The sequence below is a fragment of the Pipistrellus kuhlii genome, unplaced genomic scaffold (genome assembly GCF_014108245.1).
Source record: "Pipistrellus kuhlii isolate mPipKuh1 unplaced genomic scaffold, mPipKuh1.p scaffold_m20_p_20, whole genome shotgun sequence".
In the NCBI taxonomy this organism is placed as follows: domain Eukaryota; kingdom Metazoa; phylum Chordata; class Mammalia; order Chiroptera; family Vespertilionidae; genus Pipistrellus; species Pipistrellus kuhlii.
Genome location: NW_023425516.1, coordinates 6694344 through 6713637, shown reverse-complemented (window position 1 = coordinate 6713637; position 19294 = coordinate 6694344). Strand labels below are relative to the sequence as shown.

At 41.8% G+C, this 19294-nt stretch overlaps 1 protein-coding gene across 5 annotated transcripts in view; it reads right to left on the bottom strand.

Moving 5' to 3' along the window:
* OPCML (opioid binding protein/cell adhesion molecule like) overlaps positions 1–19294 on the bottom strand; it is a 764421-nt gene that overhangs the window by 74388 nt on the left and 670739 nt on the right. For all 5 annotated transcript variants that reach the window (XM_045585434.1, XM_045585433.1, XM_045585432.1 and 2 more), the window contains one exon: positions 4951–5076. In XM_045585434.1, the coding sequence (XP_045441390.1) occupies positions 4951–5076 (126 nt within the window). The remainder of the gene's footprint in view (positions 1–4950; positions 5077–19294) is intronic.

Genomic DNA, 19294 nt, shown 5'->3' with positions numbered 1-19294 from the left:
AACACATTATCTGCTTAATGTCAGAGTAATCCATTTTTTCCAGACACCTCAGGGCACAATCTCCACTAGAACACCAAGACCAGCGAACCCCTCATTATCTTGTTCCTCTAGACCAGTGGTCAGCAAACTCATTAGTCAACAGAGCCAAATATCAATAGTACAATAATTGAAATTTCTTTTGAGAGCCATTTTTTTTTACACCTAAACTTCTTCTAACACCACTTCTTCAACATAGACTTGCCCAGGCTGTGGTATTTTGTGGAAAAGCCACACTCAAGGGGCCAAAGAGCCTCATGTGGCTTGTGAGCTGCAGTTTGCTGACCATGGACCTAGACCATTCCTATGTTCTGTTAGTGTTAATTGTTAACTATTCTGTTAACCAATGCAAAAGAAATATGTGTCTCTCCATTTTACTTTTATTCTGATCCCAGAGATTTTCCCACTTTGCTTTCTCCCACCTACCTATTCTCCCACCAGCGGATTTCATGTAACCACCTTATGTCTTCCCCTGTGATTTTGATGTATAAAATAAGCTGTAAAAGTTTCATTTTCCAGAGATTTTTCTCAATCCATTGAGATTTTTGCTTCCCCGAAACTGTCCTCAGCATGGCTCAAATAAACTCATAAATAAAAATTCTCTACAGGTTTGGATGATTCTTATGCCAACAGTCATTAGTCTACATCTCTTTTCTATAATTTCTAGGTATTGGGGGCATGTTCTTGAACTGTCTTTTTAAACCATAGTGTTACGGTTATTTTCCATATTTAATAATCTGCTCATTAAAATATTCTTTTTCTAAATAAAAGTTTGTTTATCCATTTGTTATATAGATCCCCAAATTTCAAAGAGCAGATTTAATATATTTCATTAATATTCGGGGAACCCAGATGTCCAGTGTGCTCAATTATCCAAAGTAATCCCACTGGAATGCCAAATGAAATGTCATTGCGGCTTTTATTTCTTATTCTTGCATGCTGAACTAACTGGTAAATGGTTCTAAAAATGCTGTTTGATGTTCAAGTTTTATTGGCTGGTCTTCTGAAAGTTTAAAACCACTTTCCAAAGCCTGCTCAACTCTAGGTGAGAAGGAGTCGCTGCCTAAATTAAATATTGGTGGTCACAGAATATGCGGTTTTTACACTCACAAACACTCCAGGGGAAGATAAGTGTGTGTGTGTGTGGGGGGGGTGCGGGGAGTGGGAGTGGGGACAGGGAGAGACAATAGGAAAAATACAAGGTGAAGGCCAGGGCTCCAGAAAAACAAAAGGCAATTTGAAAGTAGAGCATCCCTGGGAGATTTAAAGAGGCAGGATCATTTAACTTTAGAATTTTCTGATCTTTTTTTTTTTTTTTTTTTTTTTTTTTTTTAAGGCTGCATTGCAACTATTACATTGTAGAAAAGATTGGAAATGTAGATCAATCTCCCTATTTTAAGAGGAAATCTTACCTATGACCACTATAAACATTGTTAAAAACACACAATGTCAAAGACCTTCTCCAGAGATTTGTAGGCTTAGAAAACTGTGTATTTAGGATCAAATAAATGCATCCTGGGGTTTTTAGCATTTCTAAGAACATCGGACTTCACCAACTATGTATAGATTGGTCTGAGGGTTGGGCACAGTTTGGATATAATGTAAATCCAAAATTCTCCCTGACTTTGAGCAAATTTCCCATGAGCCTTTTGTCTTTAGGAACACGCGCTAGTGCTGTGGTTCTGCTCAAGCAGAGCTTGGGGAGGCTTCTTATGTACACTTTTAATATTCATGTTAATTCGACTTTATAACATTGGCATTTGGGGTCAGTAGATGAGGCCTTTATATAAATATGATTCGTGGCTTCATTAGCATGTCTTCCCATGAACAAGGCAGGGCTGAAAGCTTTATTCTCCTCATGCATGAACAGAGTGCAATACTGGAAGCTTACACTGCGCTCCTAGTACCCAACCCAGCCTCTCACTTATAACTGCTGCTCACATGATTTTTGTTTCAGACTAGGAGGGGGACATTTCAGGTGCACCTATTTTTATTGTACAGTTTGATCCATTTTGACTAACTTAAACAATGTCACTATCTCCCTACTCAAGATATAAAATATTTTTGTCAACCCCCCAATTCCATTGTGCCCCTTGCAGTCACTTTTTCAAACATTCCTACTCTGGTAAGCACTGGCTTGATGGCAGTCATTATTGATTACTTTTGTCTGTTCTACGATTTCAGATAAACGAAATCATACAGCATACATTTGTTGTATCTCACTTCTTTTGCTCCATAGTGTTACTGAGATTTATCCATTGTGCTATGTGTACCAATGGTTGGTTTCTTTTAATCGCTCAGAAGTCATCTGTAAGAATATATCTAAATGTATTTACCTGTTGATAGTTATTTGGGTTATTTCTAGTTAGAGGCTGATATAAATGAAGCCCCTATAAACATTTGTGTACCATGCATGTTTGTTGACATTCTTGTTTTCATTTATTTTTGCTAAATACCTAAAAGTGACTTGCTGGGTCACATGCTAAGTGTGTTTTTAACTTCATCATAAAGTGCCAAGCTTTTTTTCCCCATAGGGCTTATGCCATTTCACATCTTAGAGTTAATGTATGAGTTTCAGTCACTCCACATCCTCACTAACACGTGGCATTGCCAGTCTTTTCCATGTTTGTCATACTAGCAGTTGTATAGAGGTATCTCAGTACTGTTTGATTTTCATTTCTATGATAAAGATGTCGAACATATTTTCAGGTGCTTATTTTTCATTCACATATCTCCTTTTGTGAACTGTCTGTTCAAATAGTTTGTTCATTTCAAGGTGGGCTGTTACAATTGTGCTGTAAGAATTCTTCACAGAGCCCAGATGTAAATTCTTTTTGTCAGGTCTAAGTACAGCAAATGTTTTCTCACAGTCTGTGGCTTGCCTCTTCATTTATTCTTTTTTACAATGTATCTTTATTGTTGAAAATATTACAGATGTCCCCCCACCCCCATTGACCCTTGCCACTCTGCCTCCACCCCCTCCCCAGGCCTTCACTGAACTACTTTCTGTGTTCTTGGGTTATGCATATCTTAATGGTGTTTTTAATTTTGATTCAGCCTGTTATGGGTTGAATTGCATCCCCCTCAAAAGACACCTTAAAGTCCTAATTCCTTGTGTCTCAGAATGTGACATTATTTGGAAACTAGAGGTCCCGTGCATGAACTTTGTGCATGAGTAGTGTTCCTAGGCCTGGCCGGTGGTCAGGGCCAATCAGGTTCCCCACCTTCAGCCTCCCTGTCTTCTCTTTCCCTTGTTCTATCAGCACCCACCTCCACCACTGCTGGTCACCCCTGGTAGTCAACAACCATCACAGTGAGCAATCCAACACCCAAGGGGACAATTTGCATATCAGCCTTCAATTATATAGGATAGGATCTATACAGAGGTAATCAACTGAAGATGAGGCCATTAGTTGGGGCGCTAATCCATCATGTTTGGTTTCATTATAAAAAGAAAGAAATTGGCTGAGAGATGAGTTAAGGGGGTGGGGTGGGGGTGGGGGAGTCATGTATTTTTTTGTTTGTTTTTTGTTTTTAAATATATTTTATTGATTTTTTACAGAGAGGAAGAGAGAGGGTTAGAAAGTTAGAAACATCAATGAGAGAGAATCATCGATCAGCTGTCTCTTGCATCACCCCCTACTGGGGATGTGCCGGCAACCAAGTACATGCCCCTGACCAGAATCGAACCCGGGACCCTTCAGTCCGCAGGCCGACACTCTATCCACTGAGCCAAACCGGTCTCGGTGAGTCATGTTAAGATGAGACCAAGATCAGATGATGCACCTTCACGTCTAGAAATACCAAAGATGTCCAGCCAACCACAAGAAGCCCAGGAGAGGCATGGAACAGACACCTCATAGCTCTCAGAAGGAAACAACCTGACTGCACCTTCCTTATGGCCTTCTGGCCTCCAGAGCTATGAGAAAATGCATTCCTATTGTTTAATTCATCCAGTTTGTGGTATTTTGTTTCAACAGCTGATTACAAATAATACAAAGCCAAATTTATCAAGTTTTTAGTGCAAGGTTACTAAGATTTATTTCTATGTTTCCTCTAGATCTCTATTCTTTTTATATCTCTCACACACACACACACACACACACAGGCATACTCCACATCTCCCTCTTCCCTGGGTTGCATGTTTAGTTTTTCTGTTGCCTGAGGGAGCCATTTCTTTCGTGTATAATTTCTGGAATTAATCATTGTTTCTATTAACAGTCCAAATATATCAAGTGGCTCTGTGTTCAGCTCTTCAAGTTCAACTTGGAGTAAGTTTTAGTTCCAAGGGCATGAGGCCCCTTGTCTCTTTGGTTCCCTTCCTAGTAAGTTGAAGATGCTCATAACCAATATTTCAATACCAATCATGGCATGACCCCTCCCCGCCTCACCATTTCTTTCATCCTTCCTCTACTCGAGAGAGCTATTTATTAACAGGTCAAACATATGTGGCACTAGGTTGATGTCCAGAAAATCCTGAGCAGGGAGGCCCTTTTTCTCCTCAATACACAAGGGCATCAGTGGTCCCAGTGGACACTGCCATGTTCTCCACTCTATATCAAGAAGAACAACCCACCAACTAACCCACACAATCTTGACCTTGAGAAATGAGTGTCTTGGTTGGAAGTTATGCTTACAGCACCTCTCTTCTTCACAGTTGGAAAACAAAAAAATCAGCTAACGTCATAAAAACGACTGAAATAACAATTCAGTAAAGATTATCTGTAAATATAAATATTATCTAAAATATCCTTTAGGAATGGGATACTCAGTGACTGATGGGTGTGGCCTTTGCTCTGACATTACTCTGGTGTCAGACAGCATTGTTTTCTGATTCCAGATGTTCTGATGTGGAACAGAATAAAGCCTTCAAAATACCGACTCTAAGAAGGTCTCTCTAGGTACATGCCTTACCCTTGACAGACAGGTGTCTCCACGTCACAGTTGGCTCTGGTCTGCCAATAGCAAGACACAGCAGGGTCACGCTGCTTCCCTCATTCACAGTGATATCTGAGGAGATGTTCATGATTTGTGGAGGGACTGCGAAGAGACAGAGAAGAGAATAAATACATGAGAATTAGTCTTTACACTCAAAAGAAGGTGCTAGCCTATACATATTCATTTAGCATGCAGTATAATGAGTAACATCTCAGTAATAATATTCTGATTTCTTGATTGGCCAAGGATGTGGCCACCAACACAACATGTACAGTGCACTTATGTTTTGCAGCAGGAGGCAGGTGTGTGGGTGGGGAAGAAGCACAGGAACTGAAGACAAGGACATTAATGCTTGTTGATTGAAAGGTCAAACCAAAAGGAAACTACTTAACAACATTTTCTGAGTTCCTGTCTGTCCACCTGCTCATTTATTTTAGGGGAATTGCTGACTTAAGCAAATAGGCATGAGTTGCACCCACTTAAGCCCTTTTTATTTTTCAATAAAGCCAACCACACTGAGTTAGTTATCCTCCCTTGAGCATTCCCGCCATCTCCATATTCTTTGGTCTTGCACAGATTATTGCATCCTGCAATAATTCTTTTCTTTTACATTTCTTTACCTGAAAATTCCTTTTCATTCCTCAAACATATCTTTTAAAACACAGAAAAACTGCCTCTGACTTGTCCAACCAGAGTCAGCAATACATTGCACCTGCTATTATGACCACTATAATATCTTATATAATCCTATATAATAAAAGGCTAATATGAAAATTGGCTGAAAGGCAGAATGACCAGTCCTTAGTGCAGGAGTTTCTTCCTGGTGGTGCACTCTCCCAGGGGAAGCAGGCCTAAACCATCAGTCCAAGGGCTCCCAGGCTGTGAGAGAGCACAGACCAGGCTGAGGGACCCCCACCCCAGTGCATGAAATTCCGTGAATCATGTCTCTAGTTGTACTATAAAACATAGGCATAATGACATCATACCCCAGTGGTTAGGGCAGGGCTCCAGATCTCAACTCCTCAGCTGTTGAATAATCTTGGGCAAGGTAGACTACCTTCCCCTCTTGATTTCCTCAGCTGCGAAATACAGATGATAGTTGTAGCTAACCTAAATGTGTTGTGAGGTTTAGACAAAACAAGGGCTTCATAGAGTGCATGATAGGAAAGAAACAATAAATGTTAACTACCAGACGACAAGGAAGACGAAGATGAAGACAACAATAATTACATCTTTCTCAATAAACTCCTACAGGCTGGGTCCATGTCCCTTTTCCTAGTGAGGGAGGTGCTTGAGGATGAGGAAGGGATTTCACCCTTGTTTCCTCAGGCTCTGGCATAAGGCTGACAAGGTACATGCTTGATTCTTCTTTGAAAGAAAGATCTAAAGAACACATTGGACAAAAAAAAAAAAAAAGGAATAAGGGGTAGGGATGGAGGGGCCGCAAAGCTTATAACATTTCTTCTCAATTCTCTTTCAGATTCTGAAAATAAAAGGGAAGATAACAGAGAGAGGAGACACTATGCTTACGGTTATGCTGATTTACTCAAATTGCCAGTTTAATTATAAATTATTAATTACCATATAGGTCAAGTTCTAGTTAATTCCAAACCACCCCGAGTCAGCGGCGAAGGAGAATTACGGCCCATGCTCAATTCTGAGGACTGTGCAGCTCAAGTTTTATGTTACCCAGACCTTAGAGGTAAGTCTTTTCAAGGAGAAGCCGTAAGTAACATGTAGAACATTTGAGCTCTTCAGGGAATCCACATTTGAAAATAAATAAAAACCACCCCTGGTATAAATCTGCCATGTTGTAGATGATTCCGGCATCAGATTTTGCCCTGAAATTTCATTGCACATATTTTATCCAGATGCACACTGTAGTGGGGGTGGGAGTACCTTCTAACGGCACTGCATCCTCTGGAGAAAACTGTACTAGTGATTTCCCAGTATTTGCAGGCTTGTTAAAAACATAGTTCTGAGCTTCGAAATGTCAATACTGCTTCTCGCTTTTATACAGCAGCAGCTTCAGTGCTGCTTCCTCAGGCGGCTGAAGATACTGTCTGCTGAGGCTGGGTGTGCCAGGCCACCTGACATCCCCTCTCTCCAGAACCAGGAGTCTCCCTCCGCAGGAAGACACAGCGGTGTGGGCCAGCACTGACCAGTCCATGGGGCTCATCTAGTAAATTTCAGATCCCTCCACCCTGTCCTTGGTTCAGGGCCCTCAGTTCTATACAGTCCATTTCAACTCATAGTATGAGGGGTCCTAGATTATAAGGTATCTGTAAAAAGGTCAGTAAGTATATCAGTGGACTTGTAACTACTTATTGTCACCAGATTTCTTTCGTGCAACTCAATATTTTTCTCCATTTCCCTAAAACATATGTATTGAAGTTAAATTTGTGTATGGGCTGTTTTCTTTATTTTTTTTCCTGGATAAAATATGGGCTCTTACACTGTTTTAAGGCAGAAATTTATATTGCTTTTCACACTATTTATCTAGGGAATATCATTTTAAAAATCACACTTCGATCGTCCTATTAGCTATTCATTGGACATGAAAATATCGAGTTAAGTGAAAACATAACACATGTAAATAAAGTTAAATGCATATTCTGAAATTTAACTTTGAAATTTTATCTTAAAAAAAAACTATTTGCAAAATTCCATGGATATTGAGCACCATCTCCACATTCCCCTTCTCATTCTAATGTCATCTGGGAGAAGGGGGTTTCCTGGGATGAAATGGCAAGGTTACTTCTGCATCTCCACCAAGAACCATTGCTTCGGTCACCCTCTGCAAGTCAGAGAAGGAAAGACAAAGGGTGTAGATAGCTAGGGGAAAAAAAGAAAAAGAAACAACACAAAAAGTGAACTGAGAGAAAGGGAAGTTCTCTCTGTTCCCAATTATAAGGTCACTGTTATTAAAATGTAATGCACAATGATATGTACTATTTATTAATAAGCAACTTGATGGTTCTCAAATTGCTTGCACAAGCATTACCTCATGGGTTTCTTATGAACTAGGAGATAAATAGAACAAATAGTCTCACTATTAAGTACACCATGGTCTAACAGCTTTGCTGTGCATCGAAAACGAATACAGAATAATATGGGATGTAAACTGTGATGGGAAAGTAAGTTGTTTTAATGATGTAGAAATAGAAGCATGAGAAATGTTAAGTAAATTGCCCCAAATCTGCAATATTTATCCTTGCATTCCTATCATATAACCCAAAGCCTGACATGATAAAATCATTTCCCCTCTAAAGGGAGTATGTGTGCATAGGTTTAAAAATTGGGGACCTTATAATTTGCCAACTGCTTTCCATCCTAGAAATTTGACATTTGACCCCTCTTTTCTCCAAAATACCCTCCATCCAATTCCTTACTTAGATTTTTTTTAAAAAAAATTCTGGGTTTTGTCTTTTATATTTATTCGTATGGTTGTTTAAGGACTCTCTGTTTCTAAACTATATTCTTTATAAATCACAATATTCTCAGTACTTAGAAATAGGTTTGGTGCATAACAGGTGCTTAATAAAAATGTACAAAATGAATACACGCCCACTATATACCCTGTGGTAAACATGTTATCATATACTTGTGAGAGAACAAACCTGAGTTAGAAAGGTTTTCCTAAAGGTGAAATATATTTCTATGTGCAAAGGTAATTGGGGAGTGAAATGTACTATTCTTGACATATTAGTGCCACCTACATAAAGGTGACATGATATAACTGAAAAACCATGTGAGAGACCATGTACCACAACTTAGGTTCCTTAATCCAATGACCCATGTATCCCCGGACAGTGTTAACTCCTCATCCCCTGGTTCCCACTGAAGAAAATGACGACCACAGAACATATCTTCCAGGTTGTAACAAAGTGGGAATGTGTGTAGTACATTAGTACAGTGGCTAGAAATAAATTAGTACTTCCTAAATGGTAGTTCTTAGTATTATTTTATATGCTCTTAGCAATGTTGAATAAATATTTGGAATCAGATAAATAGCTTAATCAGTGCCTGCTTGCTCATTTTCTAAATCTCAGCTCCTTCAGCTGGCCTTGGAAAGCTGCAAGATTTCATTAGATAGGCTTTCAAAGCATAAAGTAAATACCTAATCAATAATTGTCAATCCTGTCCTTATAAGCCGAACATTGTGCCTACGCAAATACCCAGGGCAAATCACATAGTGGTAAAAATAAAAAAAATTACTTGGCTCTTCTTTATATATTTTCTTTTAGAGGATATTTTATTCTATTTCTGGAAGGTTCAAAGGATGTAACTTCAGCACCGTGTCCTGCCCTATCAAGGGCAATGATACCACCCTCTACAATTCTGCCCTGTGTCTAGTCACAATATTTGAAAATCATGTTTCAAGTGTTTTATTCCAAAGTGGATGGCACTGTGTGTGTGTGTGTGTGTGTGTGTGTGTGTGTGTGTGTGTGTGTGTGTGAGAGAGAGAGAGAGAGAGAGAGAGAGAGAGAGAGTTTAAATTATAATCTGGATTCACAGAGGCGAAATTTTGACTACCATTTTTTCCCAACTATTTTCTGTGTAATTTTTGAAAAAGTTACTTGTGCTTGCTCTGCCATAAAATGGGCATGAACGTGTTCGCTACACAGGAACCTGGCAATGGTGTTAGTTACAGGCCGGGGAGCCAGCTCTGATTCCTGGCGACTCCATGATAACCATGCCCTGTTTTCAACAGCCCTTAGAGATAATGATTTTAAAGAGACTTAAATGGCTATTATTGTTGTTTTCAGTTTATTATTGTTATTACTATCCCCAGAGAATAAGAAGATATTGAGACCAAGTGAAAGCTGATATAAATATGAAGTGCTTTCCACTGCACTTTTAAACACTCCAGGCTAATTTATAAAAATAACAACAGTGCAGACTTTTTAAAAACGGAATGTTTTATTCTTCCAGGGTTACCTTTTAAGTTTTTATTCTAACAAAAGAGCTTATTTCATAAACTAGAGGTGAGAGTAATTTGAGAATTACAGTAGACATGCTAGGCGAGGTTGTGCCAAATTTTGTGTACTCCGGTAATATAATATGTTGGCAAATTCACTCCCCTCCCCTTCCCCTGCCTCCCCCTCTCTCTCCTCCCTCCCCCCTCCCTTCCCTTCCATTCCCTTCCCTTCCTGCTCTGTGATGCCAAGAGTAGGGGTTGCACACTTGTTGCTGCACTTGTTGCTCACCCAGCACTCAGTATGCACCATCCCTTGCCCAAGCCTGGGACAGAATTATAGAAAGAAATCCTCTGGATCAGACACAGAAACTCTTCATCTTTGGAGAAAGCCGGGGCTTGCAAGATTTTGAAGAAATGGGTAGTTGTTCATAATCATGTTCAGAGCTAGATGGTGGCTCAGAAAGAAGGGGGCGAGGCTGGTAGCTCAGATGGCACTTTTCTATTCCGTAGTTGTATGAAAGCAGCAATGGTTTTAGTTATGAATAAATGAGATAATAAAATAAGTCTACTTTAAAGACTATGGAATGACATGTTCCTATCATTCAGCATTCTGACTAAAGAAATAAAAGCTACATTTGAGTCTCATGGGTGTGACACTTGATGAGCTTTGACTCTGCTTGGGAACAGGGCTGGGCTCAGTAATGCGATCTATATTGTGTAGAAGGTACAGCAAAGTAGCTTTTCACGGGCCAAGGTTAACCTCACATACCCCTCGTTTCTTAAATTCACTGCCCTGTTAGATCCACAAAAGTCAAGATTTCCAATATGAAAGAACAGGCTTGGATTTCTAGGTGTGAGGAAGTCAATCATGAGGCCTCCAACATAGATTTTATGTGAGCCTTTTCTCAAATCTCCAAAATCTATCTCAATTCCAACACATCTGAAAAGTCTGAAAAAATAAAGATTGCATCTGCATTTTATTTTTACATTGGGGAAGTGGGGAGGGGTTCATGACTGAATATTGCTGATAAAAACATGATAACTGAGTCTCATTACAGCCAAAGACAAGTCTCATATTTTAGCATTTTTATTAAAGCTTTTTAAATTACTGAGTGTCTGGTATATTCAATACCAGCCTAAGTGATTTATATTAGTCTATCCCTAGATACTCCATCTAATAAATAACTTGGCAATCTCCTAGCCCATAAATATCCCTGGCCCCAGCAAAAAAGCAATTAAAGGATGGGAGAAAAAAAGAGTGGTTTCTCAGTACCCCAGCCTAAAGTGTCACGGGGTGTTTCCAGTGGAATAATTCATGCCACTTACAGAGGGGCCAGGTCTCCTGTCCTCACCACTCAGCCACCGGGAATTTACGTCTCAGTTCCCTTCAAAGACAAAACACATTCAAAACGCTTTAAATATTTAACATGTCACAGGAATGCAGGTGTTTCAACCTAGAGCACATTCTCCCCAGCAACAAGTGCGCTAGAATATTTGAGACAGCTCAGGCTGAAAGACTGTGCAAAGCCTTTTTGGAAAGCAGTTGTGTACAAAGTGTTTGGAGGGAAGAAAGGGACATATGTAATACTTTCCACAATAAAGGCTTTAAAAAAAAATGAAAAAATAATCATGAAAATAACAATGACAACAACAACAAAAACAGTCAGTAGGTGTGAGAAATTTTACGGGAAATCTGTAAAATGTTCTAAAACTCAATTAAATTGATACTAGAGGCCTGGTGCACAAAGATTCGTGCAAGAATGGGGCTTCCTTCCTCTGGCTGCCAGCACTGTCTTTTTGCTCCAGCCTGGAACGGCCTTTATGCCTTCCCACACTGCCCAGAGGCCCAGAGTGGCTAGGGCAATTTTGAAGGCCTGCATCTGTTCCGCCAGCCCACTCAGTGCCTGTATATGCAAATTTACCCTCAATCTTTGTTGGATTAATTTGCATACTCACTTCTGTTCGGATGGTGGGCATCACAAAGGTATGGTCAATTTGCATCTTACTTTTTTATTAGTGTAGATTGCTCTACTTGGTAAAGTTACTAAAAGTCCTTAATTTGCACACTTGCAATGTGTGAATTTTATTTTATATACATATATATTTAATTTTATAATATTAAATTTTATATAATATAATTTTAATTATATTAAGATGTAAAAAAAAAATTGTTTAAAACACATAAAGTATCTATTGGGGCAGCCAGTCCAAAGTTTGTTAGAGACTCCAGTGTCACCAGCCCAGAAAAGATTGCAGGCTGACCAGGTTCAACAAGGATGCCAGGTAGAAAGCCACTGATATTTATGAGGGTGGCTTCCAGTTTAGTCCTTTCAGCTATGAAAGGAGGCCACCTTTCCCGAGAAAGCTTTTATCTGGCCTCTGCTGAACCTCAAAGGCTATGGGAAGGAGGAAGCTCTGAGCCCCTCCTTTCTATACATGTAAGTCAGTGTGCTCTGTGTTAAACCCATCATAAATCTGAGAGGCTTGGAGACTCTAGATTAATTTAATTGGATGTGTCTTCTAATGATACCTTTGATTGTTTTATTAAATATTGTCTATTTTTATGCGCTTCACTTCCCCGATAATTATGTACACATTGTTGGGGCAGAGGGAATTGCCTTTGAAAATATCACAGGAGCTGAGACTGGTTTGGCTCAGTGGGTAGAGCGTTGGCCTGTGGACTGAAAGGTCCCAGGTTTGATTCCAGTCAAGAGCATGTACCTTGGTTGCGGGCACATTCCCAGTAGGGGTTGTGCAAGAGGCAGCTGATCAATGTCTTCTCTCATCGATGTTTCTAACTCTCTATCCCTTTCTCTTCCTCTCTGAAAAAATCAATAAAATATATTTTTAAAAAAAAGAAAGAAAATATCACAGGAGCCTGATAACATGCTATTTACATGTCCTTGGACTCCAGGGCACACCAAGGACATGTACAGGTATAAGGCAGAAGTAATGCCACTTTAGCTTGATTGCAGTACTGAAAAGTGGGGAATTTGCAAAGAAAATCCTATTTCCTTCCATCATCTCATTCATTATGAAGAAGAAAGAGCAGAAACACACTTCAGTTTCCATAGCTTGGTGTAAAAAAACAAAAACAAAAACAAAACAAAAAAAAAAACAGGGCAAAATGGAGAGGTATTTGACCAAAAGCATTGATTGTTGCAGTGATTTTCAACCTTTATCATGGCATGGCACACATACAGTAATTACTGGAATTCTGTGTCTCACCAAGAATATGTTATATATTTTTGCCAATCTGACAAAAACAAAACAAACAAACAAAAAAACCAATAGGCATAATTTTGATTCATTCACATGGCCACCATCTTTTTTCCTTCTAATTTGCATATTCCCTCCTGATTGGCTGGTGGGCATAACAGAGTGATGGTCAATTTGCATGTTTCACTTTTATTAGTGTAGATGAGCTAGGCATACAATTGGCACCTAAAATGCAGGAGTATTGTAAAGGCGACATAAGCCAGCACATACAAAGTGCTGAGAAGAGGGTATTGTGTAGACACTGTGGGGCGGGGGTGAGTCAGAGGACGTGGCTGCAAGCATCTATGGGAGGGAAGGAGAGAAACCCCAGGTCTGGGGTCTGGGGTGTGTGTAGGTATGTTAACGGGAAAGGCAGGGAGAATGGCTAGGACCAGATAGTCTTAGAAATGACAGGCAGGTAATTGGGTGAAATGAACAGCAAGGTTCCCAAATCAATAGGACAGATAACAGCAGGTTCCCTCTAGAGCACTGGTTGGCAAACTGCGGCTTCAGAGCTAGCCACATGCAGCTCTTTGGTTCTTGAGTTTTTAGCAAAGGCCAGCTTACAAGTACCTTAATTAAGTTAATAACAATGTACCTTCCTATATAGTTTAAGTTTAAAAAATGTGGCTCTCAAAAGAAATTTCAATCCTTGTACTATTGATATTTGGTTCTGTTGACTAATGAGTTGGCCGACTACTGCTCTAGAGAAAATAAAAATCTCCCCCTTGCGTGAGGATGAGGCCTTAGTCAGATCCGGTTTCTTAGGGAAAAGGGCTGTGTGATAGCACTTTGCCCATCTTACTGGAAGGTGTTGCTTTAACCCTCAGAGCAGAAAGCGCCTGACACTGTTTGAAGTGGGGAGGTGACAGCCCATAAAGAACGTTTTCTGATGCTGAGAGCACTCCTGAGGTGACAGTTTGCTTAGCCCTGGAAGACAGATGGAGGGGCCCCTCGCGGGAATGTGGGGAGCAATGGGTACTGATGGCAGCAGGAGCCGGGGGAGCAGAGTAGCCCTGGGATGACGGATGAGTAACTCCCAATGGATTGCATTTCTCCTAGGGCTGTAAGCAAGAGAGCTTAGACCTGGGACCTGCTGTGGTACTTCTTGGAGTGATAAAACCTCATTACACTCAGAGACTGCCCTACAGAAAATGCCAGAAGCAGAAACACAGAGCATTTGGGAGGATTCAGAGCAAAGACACAGATAGAGAGAGAGAGTCGGGGCTTATAAATGGGCCGTGGGTGGCCCAGGAGACAGAACAGTGATCCTGCTTCCTCCCTCTAACTCCCACGGAGACTTATCCACCTGCCAAGCCTGGAATAGGGTCAGGGGGAGGGGGCATGACTACCTGGGAACAGACTGAAAGAAGAAGGGAGTGGGCTGGGAAGGCAGTGGCATGAAAAGGAGATGGGCATTTTGAAGAACTGGTTCAAGCATGGATGTCTGCTCCCCGCTAAACACACACACACACACACACACACACACACACACACACACACCTCTGCTCCAAACACAAAGGAGAGTGGAAATAATGGCCCAAGGTGGCTCTGGGAGGGCATGCTTAGAGTAACTGACATGGGAGCATGGGAATGTCTCTATCAGAATTTTCCTGAATTAACATCTTGGTTGTCTGGGGTCTCGTCTGAGGGGAGGCCTGCTTATCTGTCCTCTCTGGTCAAAGTTGCATCCACACCACCTGGAGGCAGGGTTTGGGAGAACACAGGTTGCAGGGCCTCCCCCATGTTTAATTTGGGTCTGTGTGAGCCTGAGTACTTTCATTTCTAGCAGGTCCCCAGGTGGTGCAGTTGCTGATGCCCTGGGCAGTGCACACTGAGAACCCCTGCCCAGGATAGAATGAGGCTGCCCAGAGTGTATCCTGATTAGTGTGGGCTGGTGAGATGCTACATGAGACCATGCCCCCAATCATGGGAGAGATTGGGCCACTGTGGGAGGAAATGCAAAGGTCCTTGCTTCATGGAGTTGGGTCTTCTCTTGTTCTTCATATCCCCACATCCATCTGTAAGTCTGCCCCGAATCACCACTCCCATCACTTGATATTATTTTAGAAGTGTTTTCTTTGTTGGTGTTGTTTTGTTTTGTTTTTAGAGGTACCCTGAATACAACAAATGGTGCTAGTGCCCAACCATATGCCTAAGTCCCTAGCAACCTGGAAACGGATCTTAGCATCCTCCAACTTGTGGGAATAGCTCTTGTTCTTATATCTAACACATAAATATTTACTTTTTTTCCATGACAGTATCCCCTACTCATCCTATACACCTTTTCTGGGTATCACCATCTCCCCAAAGTCTTCTGTACCTTCTCTCCCCAAAATGGATTAAGCACTATGCTACATCTCTAAGGTGCGCCTCCTTCTGTGGGGTTGCACCACACAATGAGTCCACTCAGGAGCCCCGCCTACTTGACGTCACTGATAAGTAGGAAGAGTCTGCTTGCCTCCCTTAGTAGACAGTAACCACCCAGAGGGCACTTTTTAGAATCCTCCTTACCAGACACAGCATCCTCTCTTTAACAGACAGAAAAACAATTACCGTATTTTTCGGACCATAAGACGCACATTTTCCCCCCCAGAAGTGGGGGGAAATAGTCCCTGCATCTTATGGTCCAAATATAGCCTACACATATACTTTAAAAAAAAAGTTTTTTTACTTGCCCGGCTCTGTGTGGTCTCTGTGTGCTTGCCCGGCTCTAAAATGGTTCTAAATGCTGCTGTTTACTTTACAGGGTTGATTACATGTGTTTATGACTGTGATGTTGGGTTTTAATGCACATAAAATATTTTAGGACACTATTTGTTTCAGAATCTTTTTTTCTTCATTTCCCTTCTCTAAAAACTGGTGCGTCTTATGGTCCAGAGCGTCTTATGGTCTGAAAAATACGGTACTTGTTGGTTTGCACGGGATGATCGATGGAGACTCGTGCAGGATATAAAGTCACTGATTCAATTGGTTTGGTTATTTGCCTTTCCCCGGAGACATCTATTTATTCTCAAGTCACTGTGGACACTAGATTAGAAGTGAGAAGGCCAAAGAGCGTCGTAGACGGTGCACTGACAAGTGGCACCCGCAGGAAAGAATGCAGCCCATGCATCAGTACAAAGAGCAGGAAAACGTGGACCACAGATGGGCCTACTGGATGGCTCTCAGAGAGGCAGGGAGATAGATTGAGCTTCTGTTTCAAATGCTCTGATGAGTGAGCAAGATACGGTTAAATTCTAATAAGGTGCTCCATGTCAAGGCAGACATGCTTCTAACATACTTTTAACAACAGATGAAAACAGAGTCTGAAACTTAAAAGAACTTCCACTGTTTTTAGAAAGGAAGACTCGGTTATCTGGAAGACTCACTCATTTGGAACATCTCATTATCTGATAATGCCGAATGAATAATGCATTCCTGCACATTTTCCCTGGTCCCCGGTCTTCTCTCCTTCCCCAACTCTCTGTCAATCCGACTTCACAGATGAAAGAGCCTGCAGCGGACCTGGATCAGCTGTGATTGGTTTGAAAGCTGAGTGAGAAGAGGAAGGATATTAATTTGGAAAGGACCATCCCCTGCCTGTTTGGCCCCTCTCCCCCATCCTCTGCTCCTTGTCATCTTCGCTCAGGGGCCTAGCACAGCAGAGAGCCTGCCAGTGGCCTCTGTGGGAGTGTCCTGCCCCCCTGCAGCTTCCCTGGGCCTGCAGATGTTAGAATGAAGGGGAACATGCTGGGAACTGAAATTTATGTTATTAAATGGCTCCCCTCTCTAGCTCTGACAGACAAATAGCCAAGTTTCGCTTCCTTTGTTCCAAGTCTGGCTGCTGTTCTGCAGCCATCACACTGTGTTTTATAAAGTTATTTGCTTTTAATCTGAGCAGAAACTCTAGGCTGCAGCTACGGAATCTTTGCTGGGTTCTCACTTCAGCCCAAAGGCAGCAGAGCCTGGCATGAGCCTGATACTCCCTCCTCAACACAGATGGACTCCCAGGCAGACAGCAAATAAACCTTTTCCAGCAATTTTCCCCCAAAAGGAGTCAGAAACAAGCTTATGCCTGACTACCATGTACACAGACATAAAGTAGAAGAGCAGAGAATGTTGCAAAGTGCTGAGCTGGCTGAAGATGGACGGGGAGGGATGGAGTAAGAATGGGTGGGAGGGAGAGGGGCCACTTCTCACTCAGCACTGCCAGCTCCAGCCCCCACAAGTATGAGTCTCTCCAATGACAGTGTCCTCTCTCCCCTCTCCCAGGTCCATGTGTTCAGCCTCTCACCCAGCTTGGTCATCCATTAGTTTAGGAGTTGGCCAGGTAAAAAGATGAACGGTGAGGTCTCCTTCTATATATAACTAAGTCACAGAGTTTCTCTTTGACTGGAAATGGTTCCCAGGACTACATAAACAGACATGTAAAAGGGGGGAAGACTTGGGCTCAAGTGTTCTGTTGTTCTGTTGCCAACTGTTGGTCTGAGAGAGCCCTGGAGCTGGAAATTCCCGTTTGTCTGTCTGGGAGTTTTCTGTGACCTGCAGGGGGTGTATCTGACCCTTTCCTAATCCAGATCCTTCCTGAACATATGGTAGGGAGCACATGAATGCCAACTGACCCATGAAAGATGGTAGGATCACTGAATAATTTAAAGAAGTTTGGAGGTGAAGTCATGTTTTATAAATCAGTTCCACTTCTTATTGATTTCAGAGAGAAAGGGAGAGGGAGAGAGAAGCAGAAACATCAATGATGAGAGAGACTCAGCTATTGATTGCTTCCCGCATGTCCTCTACTGGGAATCGTGTCAAAAACCCAGGCATGTGACCCCTACCACAATCAAACCTGGGACCCTTCAGTCGCAGGCCAATGGCTCCATCCACTGAGCCAAACCAAGTATACTTATTAATAACTAGAGGCCCAGTGCACAAAATTTGTGTATGAGGTGTGTGCCTTTTAGCCCAGCCTCCACCCTGTCGAATCTGGGACCCCTCAAGGGATGTCCGACTGCCCATTTAGGCCCAATCCTACTGGTATAATTGGGCCTAAATGGGGAGTCCGACATCCCTCTCACAATCTAGGACTGCTGGGTCCCAATTGCATGCCCGACTGCCTTCCTAATTGTCACTAACCACTTCTGACTGCCAGCCTGATCACCCCTAACCACTCCCCTGCCAGCCTGATTGTCCTTAACCGCCCTCCCCTGCAGGCCTGGTCACATTTAACTGCCCTCCCATGCAGGCTTGATTGCCCCCAACTGCTAATGACTAATGACAAATAAAAAGCTTAACTATACATGGTTGTTCTCATTCACACAGAAGTTAAGAGCTTGTCTTTAGATTCTTAATCTATTCCTCTCACTATCCTAGTTGATTATTGTCCAACTAGAGGCCCAGTGCACAAAATTCGAGCATGAGTATCGTCCCTAGTGACTGCCAACTACCGCTGCTTGCCGGAGCTTCCCTTCCCTGTTACCTACCTTCTGGGGCTTTTCTTTGTTCTGTGCTGGTGGTCAGCACACATCATAGTGAGTGATTGAACTCCAGGTCTCCTGGTTGAACTCCCGAGGGGACCATTCGATATTAGACTTTTACATATATAGATTGTTGAGTGTTCTGTCTCTTTCCACTGGGACCTGATTTCCTCTGTATGAATGATACAGGAAGGACCAACTTTTAGGCTCTTCTGTTCTCCCACCCCCAACCCCACCACAAAACCCAGGTCATAGTCTGATCATAAGCAAGTACCCAATGAATATTACTTCCAACTGTTTGGAAATCATTAATTCTGTTTCTATTAGTGGTTCATACAAAGAAGACTTCCCTTTATATTTTGTTTGGGAGATGAGACAGAGAAAGATGAGAACTAGAAAGATAGGGGAAAAGAGAAAGAAAGAAGAGAGAAAGGAAGATGGAGAGGAGAGAAGTGAGGAAGAAAGAGAAGCACAAGGGAGAGAGGAAGCAGAGAAGCATCGCTGTCTCCCATTGCCAAACCCATCACAGCCCCTTCAGGAAGCAGGTCTGCGGGAACCAAGACAAGTGCTCCCATGTTATGGCTAGTAATTGATGTTTTTTTTATTTTTTTTGTGGGGCAAAAGGGAAAGGAGGGGTTGAAGATGAAAGAAGTCAGGAGAGGGATGGGAAAGTTTTCAGGGTCAC